Source organism: Protopterus annectens, chromosome 4.part0 (genome assembly GCF_019279795.1).
Source record: "Protopterus annectens isolate FY-2018-M chromosome 4.part0, PAN1.0, whole genome shotgun sequence".
NCBI lineage: Eukaryota > Metazoa > Chordata > Ceratodontiformes > Protopteridae > Protopterus > Protopterus annectens.
Genome location: NC_056733.1, coordinates 467,919,688 through 467,943,862, shown reverse-complemented (window position 1 = coordinate 467,943,862; position 24,175 = coordinate 467,919,688). Strand labels below are relative to the sequence as shown.

Here is a 24,175-nt window from a genome sequence, read left to right as displayed (position 1 = left end):
GTTGCTCCAGTTCCCATGATTATTAGGACTCCTGGTTTATCTTCTCCTGTTAAAAACATTTTGGTGGTGGCTCACAAATCTTCCATCAGAAAGGTATACTGTAGTAAGTAGAAATGTTTTTCACTATTGGCCTTGCAACATGCATTGGATCCCTTTACTGCTCCTGTATCTGCGGTATTGGAATTTTTGGCAGGGATTTTTCAGCAAGGGGCCAGTTCCTCCACTGTCAAAGTCCAACTAGCTGCAATTTCTAATTTTCATGTGGGGGAAAATATGATTTTGTTGGCCTCTTCTAAACTTTGGAAGGCTTTTCTTAAGGGTACTTTTCTTTCGAGACTCCTGGTAAAGGACCCTATGCCTCTGTGGGACCTTACTTTAGTGCTTCAGGCTTTTGTCTTGCCCCCCCCCCCCTTTGAACCTACAGCCTCGGTAGAGTTGCAGTATCTATCTTGGAAGTTTGCTTTTCAGTTGCCATTACTTCGGCTAGGAGAGTGTCAGAACTTCAAGCACTCTCTATCAAGGTTCCTTATATGATTTTTCATAAAGATAGGGTATCTTTACATACTAACCCATCCTTTCTCCCCAAGGTAGCATCAGAAGCCAATATTAATCAGACAATCAGTCTTCCAGTCTTTTTTCCAAATTTTCAAAATAAAGGAGAATAAAAATTACATTTGCTGGATGTGCATAGACAATTACGGTTCTATTTGCACAGGACACAAGCCTTGCACAAGTCTGACAAGCTTTTTGTTTCTTACTCAAAATCCTTTTTAGGGAAACCAATCTCCAGTTACACTTGCCCACTGGATTTCCCAATGTATTATTCAGGCATACTCTGTTAGGGAAATTTCCCCACAAGGTCAGATAAAAGCTCATTCTAACAGAGCTATGGCTACTTCAAGCAGCTTTTTGGTCCAGGGTGTCACTGGATGATATTTGTTCTGCAGCTACTTGGTCCTCATCACATAACTTCATTTCACATTATAATTTAGATATCGTATCCAGGAACAGGGCATCTTTTAGCTCCGCCGTGCTCTGAAATATACTTCCACGAGGGCATCCCTGGAGTATAGTTGCTGGGGACTCTGTCCCACAAGTTGAACACCAAATGAAGTCAACTACTTTAGATAAAGAAGTTATGTATTCGCCATAACGTTCCATCTGAGTAGTTGTACTTAATTTGTCTTCAACCATCCCCCCTCCTTCCCCTGACCTTGTCAGTAATGTGCTGGCTATATATATATATATATATATATATATATATATATATATATATATATATAGAGAGAGAGTAGTTGGACAAATCAGTGATGTTCTTTGTCATGCTTTGCTTCAGGAAATTTGAGTTGCCAGTAGTGGTAAGGTCTTGTTGGGTCAGGTATGTCTTATGTTTTAGCAGCAAACTCGATCCAAAGGGAAGAAGGAGACAGGGGGGCATTATGGGTAAGGGGAGGAGCTTGGAGCTCGGATCAGATGCTAGTTACGCAGCTGAGTCGGATCCGATACAGATCCATAACACACAGGTTGAAGACAAATGAAGTACTACTACTCAGATGGAATGTTATGGTGAGTACATAACATCTTTTTCTCTGACCTCTAAAGATTTGCAATGATTTCAACCCTCAGTGATTAGTGATAAATACAACAAACACTGAGATGTACAAATGTGGACATCCTTGGAAAATCTGTGCATTTCAAAAGTATTCCCGTGTACAATAAAGTGCTTCCATTATGAATCAAGAAGGGTTAGGAAAGTGGAAATATAATGAGCACATAAGGAGGATAGTGGTAAGTTAATATATGCAGCACACACAAACTCATACTATTAAGTGAAAACAGTACCCAATTATGTGACTTGTGTGGAGTTGAACCCTTGACAGTATAAAATCAAAGAATTATCTCAGCTCACCATATAGGAAGTCATACTTTCTTAAGCTAAAATCACACATTTGAATGGACGGTTACAACAGATGGTATGTACATATCAGGCTTCATCACACTGATGACAATTGTAACATCCCATAAGGTTTATATTACATCCAGCAGACTAACAAATATGTTACACAATAGTAATATCAGCTTGTATTTTTATAGCACAGCAGGTAGTGCAGTCAAAATTAAAGTCTTCAAGTTTTGCACAAGACGTGGAATATCATTTAACATCAGGCAACACTGCTGCACAATGCCAAGCTCTTGGCAAATACTGTAGACAATAAATTAGGAAGAGAGACTGGGAGACAGGGATAAAGACATTGGAAGAATTTTGCTTATGGGTCATTTCCACACTTTTTGGTATTGTGTTACACTCTGGTTTATCACCATAACTATTCTGTCATGATTTGTACAGTAAAGCGTTCCCAACAGGGAGTAAGCAGATTAATACAGAAGCAGGATAATGGTGCATTAATATAACATTTATCCAACAGTTACACACGAGTGTCATAACAATTTGGCATACTTCTGGATTCGAACCCTGACAGTATACAAAAAGGAACCTTCATACCTGAGCATTATCTCAATACACCAGATTGGAAGACCTACTTCCAAAGTTAAAATTAGACAACATATTGAGTCAAAGTAGAATGTATGCATTGGCCTTCATCACAGTATTGAGAATTGCAAATCCCATTTAACATTCAGCAGACTAAAAATATCTCACAATACTGCTTTCAGTTTATTTCTATAGCACAGCAGGGTTAATATATTTGCACAAAGCTAACTGTACTAGTATAGTCTAAGGTAAAAATCATCATTTTTGCAGTAGGACTTGAAATGCCATTTATTATCACTGAGCAGTTGTGTGCAATGCGAAGCCCTGCACAAAACACAGAGTACAAAAAGTGAAGGCTTTTAGTATGGACATTTCTGGCCATGCATGTTGTGTGTGATTCTATTTTTTGACCTGATTAAATGTGTAAAAATGGGATGGATAGGACAGTAGTTGAAATGAGGGCAAGCAGAGTGGAGGACACAGGAAAGAATGCAGGAATTTGCAGAATGGTACTGGGTGAGCACCATAGCTATCTACTTTTTCACAACATGTATGCAGAACTGTATACAGAATTACATGAATCTGCATTGTCACCACACTAGGGATGGGTGACAACAGAATAATGTTGTATAGCCAAATGGACCAAATTACGTTTGTCAAGAAGACATATAGGCAAAGTGGAGAGCAATGTACGGGACATATTTTTTGTTGGTTAGATGCCCATTGTCTTTATTTTTATTTATCTGTTTTGTGGAGTGTGAAAACTGTTTGGGAAGGTATGTAAGAGGATCAGGTAGCAGGAACAGACATACACACAAGACAAACAGGGGTGGTCATGGACATAAAAGGTTGGGGACACCATGATGGGAGATCAGTAGGGGACATCAGAGGTATATCCATGTCCAGTAGGGGACATCACAGGTATATCCATGTCCAGCTTGAGCACTGTTGGAATCTAGTCCTCACACTTGGAGCTGTCATCAATGTCTCCCACATCAGTGCTGGAGGCATCAGTTTGGCAATCTGATGCAGGACCTTTTCCACTATGACAATTTGGGCACATAGTCCCCTCTCTGTTATGTCCTCAACAACCCTGTCAGCTCCTGACAGGTGACAAAATCACCATCTTCCAGAGGGTGCCATTGCATCATCAGCTTGGGCAGAGCTACCTGATGCAGGTGGAGCAGGCAGGGCAGGAGCTGTGGAAGCAGCACGGTCAGGTTTTGACCCAGATGTGCTGGGGGGGTCTGTGCTGCCTGTAGTGGTGCTATCACAGCCACCTATTGAAGTATGGCAGACCAAATTGCAGTGGTCAGTCTAGCTCCCAGTTCTGATGGTCATTTTGGTTTCAGCAGCAATGTATTCCAAAAAAGAGGGTGGGAGGGTTGTGGAGACAAACTAGGGAGAATATGATCAATAGCATATCACATTTTGTTATTATTTCAATACATAAACAAATATGACACATAAATACATTCACCTTTGACACATCCAGATGTGATATGAGGTATAAAATTGTACAAATAATCCAAAGAATGAACCTGGATGCCACTGTTCAGCAAAACAATAAAGCCACGAAAAGAAATGTAGGACTTATTGATGCTGTTAAGTAAATCAGTGGTTACCCTGGTTGCAGCTATTCAAAGTGGGCTGAACCAGGAGGTTACAGCGAGAGGTGGAGAGGCAGTGGTTAACACAGATACACACACTGTTTTAACTAGACCTGATAATGTGAATGTCAATGCTAATGGCGTGTCTGATGGAAACGGAATGGATTTTAGGCAAACTCCAGCTATTCTAAGGGGCGAAAACATTGTTTGCTCATCGAAAAATACAAGTGGAACATCCTTAGAGACTATTAGACCAGGACAAGGAAGTAATTCTCTTCTTGGTGAACAAAATCACAATAAATTTGAATTAAAGGACTGGTTACGGGTCAGTTATTTAAAAGATTTCAAAGATAAAGCAGTAAAACCTGGACCTATTACAATGTCTTACAATAACAAATTATTGCATTTTCAGAAATTGCTTTATAAATTCAAGAATTTGGATATTGAGAATACCTACTTAAAGGCATTGTGCCTAAAGGACTAAGACTTTATAAATATCCAAACAATGTTGTTTTAGGCATAAAAATTTAACTGATGTTTTTAACATATGCGGGCTTGAAATTTTGAAATGTATTATTGATAAGAATATGAGCATAAAAAATGAATTATTAACTGAAATTGAGACATTGAATGTATAAAGAATGATTTAATTTATACTATTCCTTCAGAAAAAGAAAAGTATGATATTATGAAGGATATTGATGGCCAATGTGATGATTTGATCAAAAGAAAAATTAAAAAGCTAGAAAGAGACCTCAACGATTATAAAAATGATGCAAGTTATCCACCACCAAAAGTTAGTAATAGGTCTTGGAAGTGGGGAGATAAAGATGAAAGAGGAGCTATGAATAATAGTAATAATAATATGAATCACCCTGAATATGGCTGAATAGGGGATGAAGTTTCTGAACTGGATGATGCATCAGAATACCCACCATTACAAAGATCCGAAAGGATCAGAAATAAAGGGAAGCAACATCAGTATCAGAATACACATTTTCGGGGAATGGGAAGAAGGGGGAGAGGGAGGTATTGATTATAAATAATGCCGCCCACCCCGATTTAGAATTGGATACTATTAGGCAGGATGTTTTAACCATTTTAAGTATACAAAGGATGGTTTTACTATTTATAATTTTAGTGATGTGGTATTAAGAAATGATCATTTTTCTCTTCTATCCAAGGGCATTAAATATATTCCAAATAAAAGGGGTGATCTAGCAAGAACATTAATGGATTTTAAAATGTTCATGATAAAAATTAATTTTCAAATATTTTTTAATCAGATGAAAACACAGACTAATACGACTTTAGCAAGGAAAAGTACATTTAACCCTCCACTCCACCCCCAAATCAAACATTTGGAAAATGTGATTGAAAAAGAAATTAGGAATAATTTTAGCTAGGCTAAATTTAGACAGAACTTGCTTACAGAAGAAAGTAATGTTTTGCAAGAATTAAGAAATGATGGAACTATAATTGTAATGAAACCTGACAAAGGTGGGGGGATAGTGTTTATGGATATACTGTCCTACGAATCCAAGATAAATGAGATGTTAAGGGAAACGGATAAATATATGTGTGTCTCTAGGAATGAGATAAATATATCATATAGTAGGATATATATGGTGTTGCAGGATTTGTTTACTGAAGGCCTTATTGATCAGAAAATTTTGAAATTTTTAACTGTTGAAAAACTAAAAATCCCCACCACCTTTGTCATCCCAAAGATACATAAGAATGAAATTGATCCACCATTAAGGTTAATTGTTTCAGCAGAGGGACCAAAGACCTCGCCTCTGGCTAAACCTGTAGATACTAAATTTAAATTTCTGTGGTTAAAGAGACAAAGCATCCTAAGACATTCATGGGACTTGTTAAAAAGTTTTAAACAAGAATTGGTGAATGAAAACCAGGGGTTTCTTACCATAGACATTGTTGACCTATTTTCCTGTATACCCCATCAAGAATGTTTAACTTTACTTGAGGAAATTATTTATGAATATGGGACACTGTCAAATGATGAATGCACCTTAATCTTGCAATTACTTGAACTAGTGTTGAAATATAATTACATTTATTTTAATGGTGAATTCTTTCATCAAATAAAAGGGGTGGCGATGGGTGCAATATGCGCACCCATATACGCAGATTTGGTGTTAGCCAAATGGGAGGAAAAATATGTCTTGGGTTCCATATACAAACAATGTTGGAGTCTGTATAAGAGATTTCTGGATGACATATGTATTTTGTGGACTGCACCAGAAAAAGAGGTTTATGGTTTTATTGAATTTTTAAATACAAGTACCGATTTTTTAAAATTTACATATAACTATTCCCCAGATAAGTTGCAATATCTGGATGTAGAAATTTATAAGCAAAATAAGGCTTTTTATTCCAAGATCTATAGGAAAAATACATACTGTAATTCATATTTACATTTTAATAGTGCTCATCCCTTACACTATAAAGAAAATATAGTGAAAGGTCAGTTCATCAGATCCAGCAGAATAACTTAAAAAAATGAAGACTTTATTAATGAATTAACCTTTCTCAAACAGATGTTTAAGGAAAGAGGGTACCCCGACAATCTCTTGAAGAAAGTAGAGGTAGAAGTTCTTGAAGAGAGAGTCGGGAGATATAAACCTATTTTGGGTCTGGATGCTAGGATGAACCTATTAGAAGCTAGTGATAAGAGGGAAAGTTTTGATAGGGCTTCAATTCTCGAATACAATGGTAGTTCAAAGATAGTCAGAAATATTTTTAACAAGGAATGGAGTAAATTCCTTGTATTTATTGACTTAGAAATTATTAGTAAAGAGTTTATAAAGGTGGTGTATAAAAATGGAAGAAATTTGAAAGATTATTTGCAAAGTAATAATTCAAGAGAGGGCAATAAAAAGTGGAGATGTGGAACATTCATGTGTGGTCGATGCTCACAGTGTGAATTCATAATAAATAAAGAATATATCATTATGGAAAGTAGAAATATATCCTTAAAGAGTAAAAATTATAACAGCTGTGAAACTAGCGGTTTAGTCTGCCTAGCTTTATGTCATGTGTGTCAGGCTTTCTATATAGGGAGAACTGAACAAAAGCTTAAGAGGAGGATCTATGAACATATGTATGACATACAGACTAGGAAAGACAATAACACTCTATATAAGCACACTTTGGAATGTCATGATGCATCTTTCAGATTTTTTTGCGATAGAAAAAATTAATATGGACAAAAGAGGTGGCATGTGGGAAGAAACAATTGAATATAGAGAACTGTGGTGCAAGTGACCTTAGAAGCCAATAAAAGGCCAGGGTTAGATGAATATGTGTCACTGGCTCCACTTTTAAAATTGAGGGCAGCTAAATTGTAAGAATTGTAAATATGCTTTTTCCCTTCATGCCATCATTTATACAAAACCATGGCCTGTTTTTGCTTCACTTTATACATATGATGCATAATATTTTTATGGTATGGTTTTAGTATATATATATATATATATATATATATATATATATATATATATATATATATATATGTACGCTTTATGTGTTTATTATATTTACCTTATACTTATTTTTACTTTCACATAATTAAATAATACATATTAGCATGCTTTTACTATATTATATAAGTACTTATAAACAGTTTTAACATATTTAATGATTTGTAGATATATTGTATTAAATAAATAATCAAATTATTTTAAATCATTTTAACGTCTTTTAAACAATACTTTTGGTTAATTGATTAGTGATGTCATGATTTTTTACTATTTGTAGTGGATTGGTTTGTGACAGCCCACATCTGAGGAAGGGCTAGAAATGAAAACGAAATGTTGAATATGTTTATGTGTTTTGTTGTTTTGTGGCTTTTACTATTAAACGGAAGTCTGCCTACATGTCTCTCTGTGGCTTTATTGTTTCGCTGAACAGTGGCATCCAGGTTCATTCTTTGGTTTATTTGTGCGATTTTTCCTTGTTTGCTTGCTTTTTGGATTTATTGGCGGTATAAAATTGTGTCATAAAATAAATCAGTCTTATAAAAAATGGAAACATTTGTTTGCCTGTGCCATATTGCATATATGCTTTACATGTCAATAATTTCAGTTACCGGCACTGAATTGTTAATGTCATTCCATACAGCACCTATTTAATATTTTATAAATACCTGTACTAAAAGCTAAATTCTGCTTCTGGGAATTGAACTAGCACACGATTAAGCTGGTATACTCATTGCTTAATTTAATCACTAAGAGCTAGTGGTGAAGGCATGTATGAGTTATATAAGTTTAGGTATGCCTGCTCAAGCTGATATGCACTGATGGCCTGATGGTCTGAAATGTATTATCTGACTTAGACTCATACCTGATGCATACTTACCCTATGCCACTATGAGGTGGATAATTCTGTCCTGATTTGTCTCAAAATTCTGTGCTATTTGTTCTGCAGCTGTACAGTAGGGGAAAAAATAAAAAGATATGGAAGCATAACAAATAACTCGACTGGCTACAAATCCATGATATATCATTGACTGGTGATAGGTCACTATACTTAACACATCTGAGTGGTGTTTTGCATCTTAAATTCATTCTCCCATTGGCTCAGGAGTTCCTGTTTGTGCCTCTTCATGTCACTGTAATGGTGACAACATTGTTCCCCAGTGCATGGAATGCCAGTTGCACTGGAGAAAGCCTTGGCCAAACTATTCAAAGCCTCAGCCTTATAATGAGGCCCAGTATAATCCCCCTGCAGCAGCCTATAGCTGTAGCACTTCATGATGCTTGCCAAATCCTGAACTCCTCAACATCTTACCTTTGTTCTTTAAATGGAGCACCATCCTTTCCTTCACTAGCTCTGTCTACAGAAGTTAAGCTAGAAGTATGTGCCAGACCTGGAGCCTGATTCAGATCTTGTATGTAACGGCATGTGTGCAAAGATATACAGCCCTGTCAGCTGCAATTGAAAGCATAAAAACAGCTTGACAGACACATTGACAATGATTACATGAAAAAGTAATGAAAGTGTGAAATATGGCAGTTAGATTTGGCAGTGTGTGATGCTCAACCTATTTACACATTACAATGTTAAACACCGATATGCTTTATGGTTTTTTATAACCACTGCTGGTTCGAGGTAAAATGTTATGACTTCTGACATACTGGGCTGTCTGGAGTTACAAACTCTCCAATTACCACCTTGGAATCGAACTCATGAGAAAATGAAGGATAAAATGTTAACCTTTGCTTATAAACTATGAATGCCACTGTAAAAAATGTCCTTTTACATGGTCATTTGAGATGTACTAGTTTCAAAATGAATGCAGATGTACTTGAGATGTTTGTATGTGTGTGACTTGAACTACTCATGGCCTGGATTTCTATGTAAAATGCAATTTTTGTGATTGTACATACATTTCAGAGGCATGGAGTTGCATGACCTGAGTAATATATGTTGGTGTACGTTCCATACACACTTCATATGACATACTTCCCTAAACGCATACTTATGATATTTGATGAGTCATAATAAATTATAACAAAGCTATTGTGCACATCATACCTATTCAAGTGCATTTTAAATTAGTGTCCTCGTCATTGTGGTTAATTTACACACATTATAATGGATTTGTATAGCAAGCATTAATGATAATTTTGTTAGAAAAATCATATTTATGATACTCATGTATATACCTGTTACAGTCCTAAACAAACATTTGTGACAAATGTCATTCTGACACTCATAGCAAATATATATGTAAACTGGATTTGAATTCTGCATTACTATCCTCTTTTTCTAAACTCACTGCACTTAAATCTTGCATGACTGACATAGGAAGCTGACAGGTGAATTTTCTTCACTCAGTACTATCCAGAGTACTGATGGCAACACAATGATGCCAGGCTTGCTTGTGGTACAGAAGGCAGCCCAAATTAAATTTTGCAGGTTTTTTTACATTTTTGCCTTCAGCCATGAACCATGTTTTTGCACTCCAAGTGGCATGCAAATGCAAAAGGAAAAAATACATTTAAAAAATTAAAATGGAAAGGAAAACAATCAAAGTGTATATCTACAATTAATACGGACACCACTTCAAAAGAAATTTGTATTTGTCAGGATTACTGCTTGAGAGATATGTTGATGTAACATATATGTACTACAGTTTTCCAGATGTCATGTTACTGCATTTCTGTTATCACAATTTAAAAAATGCTATATTTTACATTATGCATTTCACATGTTATTAATACTGAGAAAAGTTGAGTTTCTAATATTCATACACAAAAATCGGTCTCTATTTATTCTGAACATCTTGTTACATTTATATGTACACTTGATTCAAAGCCTACATTACCTGTTCTCTTTCTCTAAACTCAGTGCAATTACACATTTTGCCACAGAGATGGGAAACTGACATGTACATTTTCTTCATTCAGTACTATCCATACTGCTGACAGCAGCACACCAGCACCAAGCTCATTTGCTCTACTGAAGGCAGGTATTTTCTTCATTCAGTACTATCCAGACTGCTGACAGCAGCACACCAGCACCAAGCTCATTTGCTCTACTGAAGGCAGGTATTTTCTTCATTCAGTACTATCCAGACTGCTGACAGCAGCACACCAGCACCAAGCTCATTTGCTCTACTGAAGGCAGGTATTTTCTTCATTCAGTACTATCCAGACTACTGACAGCAGCACACCAGCACCAAGCTCATTTGCTCTACTGAAGGCAGGCATTTTCTTCATTCAGTACTATCCAGACTGCTGACAGCAGCACACCAGCACCAAGCTCATTTGCTCTACTGAAGGCAGCCAAAAGTAATTTTTTTCTTTTTTTTTTGCCTTGAGAAGTGAACCATCATTCATTATTAGTGCCCACAGTCAGTGCCTATTGTACAATGCCAAACTGCGTGCAAAGGATGATGTAAAACAATTTAAATTTTTTGACTCTCTATTTGGGATATTCTTTCAACTCTGGCTGTCTTATTAGATGAAAATATGCAGATTACAAATGGGTTTACAAACACTGCCACATTTAGATTTGAACCTTGATACCACAGCACGAACATGACACAATTCAGAGTATTTTAATTATTTGACTGAATTTATGCTTTAATACTTCCATTATTGAACCACTGTTCATATTTGTTTTATGAAGAATGTAGAGAAATGGGCATAAATATATTTTCTGGTGACTTTAGGCCATTTGCATGTTTGTTAAGTAGCTATTTGCTGTGTTCTATCAACATTTAACAGTTATTTACAGGACAGTGTTTGTTGCATTATTTTATCAATGGACTTTGGGTCTGGATCTAATACTATTTTAGCAGCTGTTGGAACTGGTATAATATCTTCAGATGGCTATTAAATTAATTTCAGCTTGTCTTATCAATGGACTTTATGGCACTTATGTTTTACTAACAGCTGTTTGCTGCTTATCATTTGATGCTTTATTTTAACAAAGGACTATGGATCTGCTTTGAACACTACTTTAACATCTGTTACAACTGGTTTTAATAATTTTAGTGGTTGTTAATTTAAATTTTAGTGTTCTTCAGTAATAGACTTTGGGATATTTGCAAGAGTAAACTGTGGTGAAAGCTAGTAATAGCTGCTGTGATTGGTTCTATATTTTTGTGGCTTTATTATTTGACTTGTACACGTTTGATATTATCACCTGATAATTAACTGCATCATTTTGCAGTCTCTCTTAAATATCATTTATGAAGTATTTTACTTTTCTTTATTTCTTCTCCAGGATTTTGTCTGACAGATCCTATACTTTCACCCAGTTTTCCTTTAAGTCCTGGCAGAAAGGGATCCAAATATTCTTGTGCTAGTTAAGAGCCATATGGCCCACTTCTGCCTGCCCAGGAATCCTTATCAGCCCTTCATTACCTCGCAACATTTGGGAGGTAGGGAGTAGCCAGCTTGATATTCCTGTGCTAGTTAAGAGCCATATGGCCCACTTCTGCCTGTCCAGAAATCCCTATCAGCCTTCCATTACCTAGCAATACTTGAGAGGTAGGGAGTAGCCAGCTTGCTGTCCCTGTGCAGTGGCTACCATCTCCCACCACTATTCCCTCCTCAAATTGATCCACTGAGACCACAATCACTATCTCCCAAGAGGAAACATGCCTCCATATGTCATGTTATTTTTGGCTCCACAGGAATTTGTTAAACAATAGCAGCATGGGCTCAGCCACCTTGAATGTCCACTAGTTAAGCACCTAGTCCTCCCACTAGGTGTCACCTATTTGGAAAGACAGAGCTAGCAATGGCTACTCACACCCATCCTCTCCAGTCAGCTCTTACAAGTATTTGAGCCACTAACTGAATATGGATCATCTGCACATAGTCAGGTTTATTTCCTCTAAGCCACAGAAATGGCAATTTCTGAAGTATTTTTTTTGACACAGAGTTAATTCATTGCTTTCTGTTAACTTCTTTGGTTTTAATGTCTGTTTCCTTCATTGCTTGAATTTGTGTTTTGTTAACTGTTTTGGGTAAACGAATTATAATAAACTTGAACTTGACAATTTACCCTGTGTGTATCTGAAACAAGCAACAGTACTTAGCCAAATATATAGGTCTGGAAAACATTTCACCTGAGTCATCTTTAGTTGCTCCACTGCAATTTCCTAATTTCCTGTTTTGAGTATATTTGCTCAATGTTTTGTCCGTTTGTGTTTGCTTACTACATGTTGCAGTAATAGATATAGATTGCAATGTTAGTATTTAATACCTTCTCCATCACTTCATTGTCTCAAGTGAAATAGAGGCATGTTCATAGGTCATAGTTATATACAAGGCTAATAACCACCAGAGCCTTTATAAGCCTAGCCGTGCAATCCAAACCCAATGTGTCCATTTGTATCGTGGGAGTTTATTAGGAGGGGACATGTTAGTTAGGAAGTTTCTAGAGGTTATGTGGGTGGTGAGGGGGGGGTAGTGATATGTTAGTTTGGGCATTACTGTCTGCCTCTGTCTATCAGAGACACAGGGGCCAGACTCAGGGTGAATTTCCAATTTCCTATCCACTGTTCAAAGTTACGTTTTAATAGGATTATGGATAGTCTCTGCTTCACATGGATGGGGATTCTGTTCCAGAGCATGGAGATCCACCAAGACACATCTGTCTCACCAACATTGTGTTATTTATATCACAAGAAAAATTTAAACACCTGGATCCAGTGGTTCTGATGGGGTTCATTTGGCAGATATACAAAAAGTACATCAAAACTGGATTTGAGGATGCCTTGAATGCCAGCCATAGATCACCTCTCAGGAACCTGTAGGAGACAGAGTATAAATATAGGGCTTTGAAGGTGTTCCTTACATAGGTTTGCTCAGGTACATACTGAAGGGGACATTATATTCAATGCTGGGTCTGACAGGGTTTGAATAAAATGCCACGGACTTCCTCACATCTGGATACCATGCAATTACTTATAAGCTGGGTGACATAAAATGATAGTCTTACTACCTTGGCCACATGTTGGTCAAAGGCCAGATTGCCTTTACATATGTTCCCACATCCCTGACTACTGGGTCAGCTCTTATGGGTGTCTTACTGATGGAGTAATTAGACTGGGTGGCAGTTTTCCCAGAAGGCACTATAATGCATTTATTGGCATTGAGATTTAGTCCATGACTTTGGCACCAACCATTTGTCTGCATTAGACCCTCTTTGTAAGATGTTTGTGTCAAGTGAGGGATCTATAATGGCTCCCAATTTGCAGTCATCTGTGAATTTCTTCAGCCATAGGCCCTTGACATTAGCTTTTACCTCTTAAAAATAGATGGCAAATAGGAGCTGTCCCAGCATGGATCCCCAGGGTACCCTGCTGATGACTGATCTCTTGGTGGAGGTGGTATCATCAATCCTGACTGCCTGGGTCCTGAATGTCAGCCAGCAGGCAATCCAGTGAGTTATGTAAGGTTCATGTCCAGTTTGGCGAGTTTGACAACTATGCCTGAGTGGGGTATTGTATCAAATGCGTTAGCCAAGTCCAGCTAGGTGGTATGCTCCATCTTCTCATCATTCATTGCCTTGGGGACCTTCACAAAGAAGTCTACCAGATGTAGTAGGCATTAATTTCCCTTGGGAAAGTCAAACTGAGTTGGGTCTAGTGTCTGATGGTTGCCTATGTCTTTGTTGATCATTTCCATGACAATTCATTCCATGGCATTGCATATTAGACTAATAGGTATGTAGTTTCCAGGGCTGGTTGATGGTCTACCCTTGTAAAGTGGGATAACCATTACAGTCCACCATTCTCATGGCACAAAGCCTAGTTTGAGGCTACAGTTGAACAGGGACTCAAGTGGTCCGGATAGGTCATGCTTTCCATCTATTTAGGAGGCATCCCAGGATACTGTCAGGCCCCACTGAGGTAGTGTTTTTGGCCTTAGTGAGCACTTCCAAGACTTACTCCCTGTTAATAGTTGGGGGAGGATATGCAAGTAGGTATTTCATGGAGAGAGGCAGGAGGGAGTGAGAGGGTGAAGTTTGAGCTGAATTTGCCAGCCAGAAAATTCGCTATGTCACTGTGCTCAGTGAAGGTGGCACCACTGACCACCAGTTTTGCGCACTAATGTGCATTGCCTTTGAGGTTTTGGACATAGCTGTAGAAGGCCTTGTGGTTGTCTTTAATCCATGAGGTTATCTTGACCTTGCAATTGGCCTTGTTGAACTTAATTAGCTCCCCTAGTTTCTTGTTTAGTTTCATTTTAGCTCAGTGAAGGTTGCACCCTGTCTGCTGTCTTTTAGGTTTCGGACATAGCTGTAGATGGCCTTGTAGTTGCATTTAGCCTTTGAGGCTATCCTGACCTTTCTAATTGGCCTTGTTTGACTTAATTAGTCCTCTTAGTTTCCTGTTCAGTTTAATTAGAAAGCCCCTATCATTATGCGAGTTGCTCTTCTGGAATTTAGTCATTACTTTTTTGTTTTGTTATATACCCTATTAACGTTAGGATTCCACCAGTGTGGTTTGTTTTTGGCTTACTTCTAGTAGGTACAGCACCTCTATACAGCCATTTTCGTGTTTGTATAGGGTCTCTCAGTTGACAATTATGCATATGTTGTTGTGAACTTCAGGTTGGGAGAGGCACTTAATTTTGATAAACTATCACTTAACAGGGTATAGTTTGCTTTAGAATAATTCCCAACTATTACATGATTTGCTGGGGTTATTGAGTTGAATTTTATTTCAAAGGAAACAGCTTTGTGGTCCAACTTCACCAGTGAGGATGTGACACTGTGGGGAGGGGGTAACACAGTGCTCTCCCATATTGGGGAGTACTAGGTCCAGTATGTTTGAACCTCTGGTGGGTGTGCATGCTTTTAATAGCTTTGCTTTTGTCTCTTTTTCAAAACTGCAAAGCAAAAAGTAAAAAGGTCACACACATATACCAATCAATAAAAAGACTTCAAAAGTAAAATGTCATGGGCATTTAGAAGACATGTAGCTGAAACACTGATACGACCCTTAAGGAGTCATTTGCATATATTCCATGGGTCTTCTCTACAGGAGGTGTAAATATTGCACATTGAAGATTTTTGCTTGGCGGCATCTTTCTTGCAGTTTTTATTGAAGAGTTTATCTGTGTGACCTTTTTGCTCTTTGGTTTGGATGTTATTTGGGATATTTTGCACAGACACTCTAATGTTTATAGATATAAGACTTGACTTTAAACTTCATGTTTCTAAAAGTAAAACCAAATAATCCATGTATGCTGTATTGATGAGGTCAAAATAGAGCCAAGACAAGGCATATCTACTACCAAAGCCTTATCAGCTGCAATGTATCTATAAATTCTTAAAAAGCAAAAAGTCATGGGCATTCAGAAGCCATGTATCTGAAACACTGATATTTCCTTAAATGTGCATCTGTATGTATTCCATGGGCATCCACTACAGGATGTTTGAAGTACTGCACAGTAAATACTCGCTTGGCTGAGTCTTTCTTGCAGTTTTTTTCCCCAAAACTATAGTGACTTCACAGTGAAAATAACAAAGGAGTGTGTGAAACTCCCCATAGTGGGGGGGGGGGGGGGTTAGGGGAAACTTTCCCTCATCCAGAAGAACTTTAAGCTTGTGCTTAGTACAGTTCCATTAAAGGTTATTCCCATGCAAGTATTTGTGTTTAGATCATATGTTTCCTCTAGAAAATAATTTAGTAGAATTAGGGTTGAATAGTTATGTTTCAAGATATTACATACAAAGATATCATAGCAGAAGCTTTTTAGTCTCTTTAAAATAGGGTCTCATCTATACCCCATCCCACTCACAGAATATTCTATGTGATAAATGGTGAAATAAAACATAAATTAAATATTTTGTCTAAAAGTATATCAGCTCCATTCACATAGAGGCCATGCTCTAGAAACCAATGTCTTACAGGGTATGGCCGTTTTAATTGTAAACAGATGACAGAAGCTAAAAATAAAATATGTACATCTGGGAAGCATCTGGGAAGACTTATGAATACTTTCATACACCTACTGGTCCCCATCATACATCTCAACTTCTTACAGCAAAAAATCTGGACAAAGCCATTAATAAAAGTGGGACAAAGGCCCAAAAATAGGGATAATGTTTTAATATTGCATTGCAAACTTAGAAAGGTGATGGAATAACAGGTTTTGCTTTAGCATGAATTTTCTGAAGGGTATGAAGTTTGAAACTCAAATGCCTGTCATTATTTTCTAACTTCAGTCTTCACTGATTTGCCACTAATTTGCCAGAAAAACACAATTTTATGAAAAACGGACCAAAATTATGGCACAACAATCTGGACAGTCTGTGAAAATCTGTACAGTTGAGTATGGTCCTCATCCTCCAAATAATCACTTTCTAACTGGGTACATCTTTGATCCTTGAAGATCATTTGACTGTAATCAACTGGCAAGTTTTGACAAAATTTTCCAAGTTTATTCACACACACACACACACACACACACACACACACACACACACACACACACACACACACACACACACACACACACACACACACACACACACACACTTCTGACTAAATAAACCCCAATTAATTCACTGTAATAAAGTGGTAGAAACACTTGCCAAAAATTATCAAAACAGAAAGATGAGGTTTGATATAACAATTCTAACTCTTTCACTTAAAAATGTTTACACTAGTCCCCAAATACTCTTTTATGACAAGGTGCACATCTGTGTGTGTATATGCATATATATATATATATATATATATATATATATATATATATATATGTGTGTGTGTGTGTGTGTATGCTATCATTTTTTTCTTTTAAGTCTTTATGCATAGAATATCCCCAAGAATCCTCTTCTGACAGGATACACATCCAGTCATTAAGAAGAATGCTGATAAAGTGGCCACAGTGCATCATCCCTTTTAAGCAATAATGCATGCTATTTTGTAGAATTATATTTGTGCTTCAAAGTCTACATTCCATTAATTTAATTCATTACAGGGTGAAATATTATGTACATAAACTAAATGTAGTTCCCAAATAGTTCACCTTGTAATAAGAGAAATGTGCCATATTTGTTTTTGCTTATTCACTTTCCAATTTCTTAACAGAGAAATTCACTACTGGTGCTGAGTATACTTAGCACTAAGAATAAATATGTTGAATAAAGGAATACATATTGAGCCTAGCAAGGAAATCCATAAATTAGAGAAAACAATTTGTCTTGGGCAGATTTATATTTTAATTTAAAAGAAAAACATCAATTTAAATGCTAGGACTATCATCAGTATCACCACAAAGTATTTTAGCAAAATTATTTTCAAGACTTTACATCTTGTAGAAATATGAAGTGATGTCAGTTTGGATGGTAACTTCAGATGAGGAAAGACTACTACACATTTATTAAAGTTAAGAGGTAGTATAGTTTAAATAAATAAGAGATATGGTATAAGGATATCTGAGCTCTGCTAGCATAGACCTATAGGACACCTGATCCATAACTCAGCCAATAGTTTGATATATAATGCTGTGACTGCCTTTGCACATATTATTCTAACAATCTCACAAGATGACCTTCAAAGAGAAGAACACTATCTTCTATCTTCTGACAGTAGCCTGCAAGTTAAAGATTGCTGCCATCTGTAAGACAGAACCGTCATGTCATGGGTAAAGAAGCAAACACTGTGATATTGACAATAATCCAGTGTTTTGGGGCCTTATAATGCATAGGGCCCTGTGCAGAGGCTTGATCTGGTTTACTCTGAATCCAAGTCTATCTACTATAAATTAAGGGCTTTGAGTTTTACCATTGCAAAGCAGCTTTATAAAACTTGACGGAGTACAAGTCACATTTTGCAAGGAGCAGTCTTTCTTTAATACTGTATACATGTCATAGCAATGTCTGTTACATAAAAAACTTAAAAAGGACTTACTTCTGTACTTGGAGGTATCTTCAGCAGACACACTCCACAGTTTCCATTTTGGGAATCTGCTAAACTGTGTTCCAAGTCATTAAGCAAATAGTCAAGGTTGAAGGCAGAAGGCTGTTAAGAACAATACTGTCTTAATATGATGATATTATATACAATAATAATAATACCAAAAACATTACAAACAAGTAAACAACACTATCAGGCCCACTAAAAGAGCCCATGAACTTAGGCTGCTCTCTGAACACAAAAATGATTACATATCCTTCTTTAGCTGTGCTACAGAACTGAAAACAATACCCTACACATCTTAAAACTTATTCATAATGGGGTCCTCCCATTCTGACCAAACTAACATTTCCAATATCCTTGTGAACAGATTTAGTAGTAACTTCACCCGAGACTTCTATTCAAAGCCTTGAAATACCTGAATCCCTTAGTCACCCAATTAACTTTAAAGATCATTTAATGAAGTGCTGATCAAGACAAGGGTTTTGAAGTAATTAGGAGTCTGTTAGCTATGTTTTATGGAGGTATATGAATGCGAAGTTATTTCTTGCAATTTTTCCAGGGTGTGGGCAGAAAAGATCAAGGAAGAATCACCTGCATACTGAACTATGGAGGTGTGCTTACTTGCTAACTGCAGGTCATTTATGAATATATTAAGAAGCAGATGACTAAGGGTGGACCTTGGAGAACACCAACAGATATAGGGAAAAATAAGAATTTATTTTGCCATTTAACTACCTGATATCTGTTGGAATGGCACCTTTGAAACCAGTTGAGTGATGAGCTAAAGGTTCTGAGGTAGATAGTTTGTACAATAATTCTTGGTGGGATACGAAATCAACAATGGGTCTAAGAAGAGGGCATATACCAGATAGCCTGTATTTCTACATAAGTTATAGTGTGAATAAAACCAAGGAGGACAGTAGTGGTACTGTGGTGGGGACAAAAGCTATGTTGAGATTGTGATAGGATGTTCTTTTCAGAAACATCATTAAATAGCTGGGATTAGACCTATTTCTCAAAGTCTTTGGACAGAGGGGATAAAATACCTGTGTCCCAAGGTCTCTTATCACACTTTTGGTGTTAAGTATACTACCGCCTCTGTTGTAGTTCATGAGTACAGAGTTTTTACCAAAGGGGATGACAATGCACTTTTTGGCATTGAGCTTGAGGCCATGGCTTTGACACCAGGCATCTGTCTCAGTGAGGCCCTTTTGTAGGATGTCCACATCGCTAGGAGTTTCAATTATGGCTCCTAGTTTGCAGTCATCTGTGAACTTTGTTAGCCAAAGACCTTCTGTGTTAGCCTGTACTTCAGGGAAGTAGATACTAAACAGGAGGGGACCCAGGACTGAACCCTGTGGTACTCCAGTTGCCACTGGTCTGAAGTCTGATTTGGAGTCTGCTACTTTCACAGTGTGGGTTCTTTCAGTAAGCCAGTTGGCAACCCATCTTGTGACATAGGGATTTATACCTAGTTTAGTGAGTTTATCTATAATTCCAGAGTGGGGGATGGTGTTGAACGCCTTAGCGAGATCTAGATAAGCTGTGTGAACCACCTTACCCTCATCTATGGCTTTGGTGACTACTTCAAAGAAGTCTATCAGGTTTAGGAGACATTATCTGCCTTTTACAAACCCAAACTGTGTGGGGTCCAGGGTTTGGAGATCTCCAATGTCTTTGTTTATGAGTTCCATGATGATATGTTCCATGGCCTTGCAGACGAGGCTCGTCAGGCTAATGGGGCGGTAGTTCCCAGGGGTCTGTTGTGGCCCCCCCTTTGTGGAGTGGGATAACTGTCACAGTGCACCATTCAATGGGCACAAAGCCTGAGGTGAGGCTATGATTGAACATGGTACTTAGGTGGGGTGCAAGTTCATTCTGCAGTTCATGTAGAAGGCAGCCTGGGATGTTGTCAGGTCCCATGGATGCTGTGTTCTTGGCTTTGGAGAGTGAAGTTGTTACCTGTGCAACCGTGATTATAGGAACTTTGCATTCTTCCGGTATAAAGATGGGCCCTATAGGGGGTGAGAGGGGGGTAAAGTTAGCACTGAACCTATCTGCCAGGATGTTGGCAATATCAGTTGGTTCTGTATACTTAGTGTCATTGTGCTGTAACTCAGAGCAGATCCGAGTGTTGCCATTGAGATTTTTGACATAGCTATAGAATGCTTTGTGGTGGTCTTTAGAATCAGTGGCAATTTTGTTTTCATAACTAGCTTTGGAGGATTTTATGAGGGATCTCAGCTTCTTACTGAGGCTGACCAGGGAGTTCCTCCAATCGTGGGATTTTACTTTTTTTTTGCAACAGTTTCTTTCTTCTGTTGTAGAGTTTGTTTATGGCAGAAGACCACCATATTGGCTTCCTTTTTTTTGGAGGATAGCATCTTGGTTCTGTTAGGGATAGCACGATGCATGCACTTGTGTAAGTGCTTATAAAGTGCATTTGTGTAGGATTCAGCAGTCGTACCTCTATTGTCCATCTGCATGGGTGTCATGAAGTTTGCCACTTCTGTCTTAAGAAGCGTGAAGTTGGCTTTGGAGAAATTTTTTACGGTTGTTTTCCTAATGGGGGTGGGAGAGGGATGTGGATGTCTAGGGTGATTAGCTTGTGGTCGGATCTGACCAACGAGGAGCTGACCTCTGGTGTGGAACACTGGTCACCCATGTTGGTGATGACCAGGTCTAGGATATTGCTGCCTCTGGTGGGGGTGTGGATAAAGTTGATCCAAAGTGTTGGAATTGATGATTTCCAGAAAACGTTGAGCAAAAGAGTTGGTACATGAGTAGTTTTCCCAGTTAATGGTAGGATAGTTGAAATCACCCATTATTAGAGTGTTGGGTTGTACCTTAATATTTTCCAGTGTATCAAGAAAAGAGGAGTGGGAATTCTGTGGCATGGTGGGGGTCTGTAGCAAGCTACAATCTGGATTGCGATTTTGCCCAGAGTTAGTTGAACTTGGATAATCTCTGATGCATTGTGCTAAGCATCTAGCTTGGAGGTGTGGATATCCTTAATGAATATGGACACGCCTCCACCTTTAGTGTTTCAGTCCGGATTTGGTGGCCGAAAGGTGTGGTATGAATTATAGCCTGGTAATGCAGGGGTGCTCTCTGGAGCTTTGAACCAGGTCTCTGTTACTGCACAGATGTCAATGTTCTCCATTTTAAGGAGTGCCTCGAGTGAGTGCATTTTGAGGTTTAGACTTCTAGCATTGAGTAGCATTACCCTCAGATTTTGCTTGCTTGTACCTGTTACGGTGGTGAATTTGTCATTTGAACCTTGCCTAAAAAGGCACTATAGGGGTGGCAAGAGCCTTTGCCAGTATCCAGAATCCCAAGGGCGACAGGTGCAGGCCATCTCTGGCAAAGCAGTGTGGTCTGTCGATCATGTCATCCCAGGCAGACAGATACTGGATTCCCTTAGAATGACACCAGAAGCTTAGCCAATTGTTAAAGTCAATCATTTTGTCCTTGTACTGTGGTGTCATTTTGGGTGATGGCAGGATGCTACTCAGGGCTAGGGTCATACCGGCCTGGGCTACAAGATCAGAGAGCTCCTCCATGTCTCTTTTCATGTAGTCCAGGGAGGTACGTCTCAGGTCATTCACACCAACATGGACAACGACAGAGTTATATTGCGTGCGTTATGTGGTGGATCATGGCACCTGACAGGCAGCCGACAGTAACTTTTTCCTTGTTTAGCCTGGTGAGTGGAACATCAGTGTGTCTGACTATAGAGTCACCTATGACTTGAGTGTTGGGTACGTTATGCCTTATGGGCTGTAGTTGAGTGACACACTGAGTATGTGGACTATGTGTCATTTGGGTTGTGTTGGGGGGGCGGAGGTTGCTTGCATTTCTGCTTTGGAGGTCTCTGTTGTTTGGGCAGATTAGTACAGAGAGCCTCTGTGAATGTAGGAGTGTGTTTTGTGGTTGTGTGTGTGTGTTTTGGTGGTGGAGGTTTTGAGGGACTATGTGATGAATGTGGTGCGGTGCAAGTGTTTATCTTCTCCTCTTGACTGTCTAGGCCTGTCTTTGGTAAAGAGAGCTTTGCTTCCAGTTTGGTTATATAAGTGCATCTCTCACAGGTCGTAGTGTTGGGTGGTAGGAGGAGAGGGTTGTCTGTGTACATGAGGCAATTGCTGCATTGTCCAAAGATGCCCAGATTTATCAGGTAGACAGGAGAAAACACCGGGAGCTGACCTTTAGACATACCTGAATAGGTGCTTATTTATTAAGTACTAAAAACTGTTTTCCTCTAGACAAGTGAGGAAAGTTGAGTGCTGTAGTAATTTGTAACTTATTTAGGGCTTACAATGAGTTCTGAACAAGTGCTGAGATCAAAGAAACAGATGAGTGCTAAAACTAAAAATCTGGCTAGTTGCAAGGGAAATTTTGAAAAACAGACTTTATGGCGCCAGGAATAGTTTAACCCCAGTTAAGTGGGGTGGGGGTGGGGGGCTTAGGAGCTCACAAACAGTCCTGGACACAGCAAATCCATATCTGACCTGCCACAGGAAAGGGGGAAGCAAGCTTAGAATTTTTTTTCCAGTGAAGTGGAAATGGAGAAAGCTGGAACAGAAGTTAATTCAACGTTAAGAATCTGAGTGGGTTGGCCTTCACAAATGTTCTCTATTAGATTGAGTGAACTAATGACACTAGACTGGGAGGAGTGTCACAGATCAAATATACAGTATGGACGGGCAACTGCAAAGCCACCAAGTATATGAACAAAAAAATTACAGTTCCTAGCTGTAGCCACTAAATGAAAGTTTTAAACAGATCAAGGAGCAGACTAGAGAATGCTTTTAACAGACAAAAATGCACAGAAAAGTTCGGATAGAGCAATCACAAACAGAAAATACAACTCTCGGTATGAAAAAGCAGTTTACAGTTAAGTCATGTTAAAGCAGTTTAAAACAGTACATAAATGCAGTGAAACAATAAAAAATAAGCTTTATAACAGTGCAAAAATATAGTAGATCAACTGTATACCACAATTATAAGCGTTTCAGAAGTGCAATTCAGTGAAATAAGTGTAAGAAATAACTTAGCCTGCTCTTGGAATCTTAAGGAATTTCCACTTATGCAATGCAATCCAGAGCCTGACAATATATAAAGTTTTTAATAAATATTTGTCTGTGGAAGGATTTACGTTTTTAACTGGTTGTCGCAGTATTGGTTGTGTAAGTCATTATAGTTTCTTATAGAGAAGGTAGGGAGGTGGTCACTAGCTGAATCTGATAAAATGCCAGATGAAATGACACTGTTGGGAGAGATGGTAAGCAGCAAGTTAACAGATTGACTAGTGCTAATATTGTTATGGCAAGTAGACATAGAAATGAGTTGTGTGAGGCCATGTAAGTATATGCTGTTTGTGAGTGTGTCAGAGTTTAAAGTAAGCCTACACACACACACATATATATATATATATATATATATATATATATATATATATATATATATATATATATATATATATATATAAGTCGTTTGGTATTATTGTTTGTTGAGGGTATTCATAGATAAGCAAGAGAAGAGTTATTCAGCAGTACTAACAGTGTTGCCATGAAGGATGTATGTTGCAACAAAACATATATAACTATAACTGTTGAGTTTAAAGAAGATCAGAAGTTCTACATTGTTAATCACGTG

At 38.0% G+C, this 24,175-nt stretch overlaps 1 protein-coding gene across 1 annotated transcript in view; it reads right to left on the bottom strand.

Annotated features, from left to right (window-relative positions):
• Nucleotides 1–24,175, bottom strand: part of LOC122799379 (synergin gamma-like) — a 111,022-nt gene that overhangs the window by 27,239 nt on the left and 59,608 nt on the right. Inside the window, exon 5 of the mRNA XM_044068387.1 lies at nucleotides 18,512–18,622. Within this exon, the coding sequence (XP_043924322.1) occupies nucleotides 18,512–18,622 (111 nt within the window). The remainder of the gene's footprint in view (nucleotides 1–18,511; nucleotides 18,623–24,175) is intronic.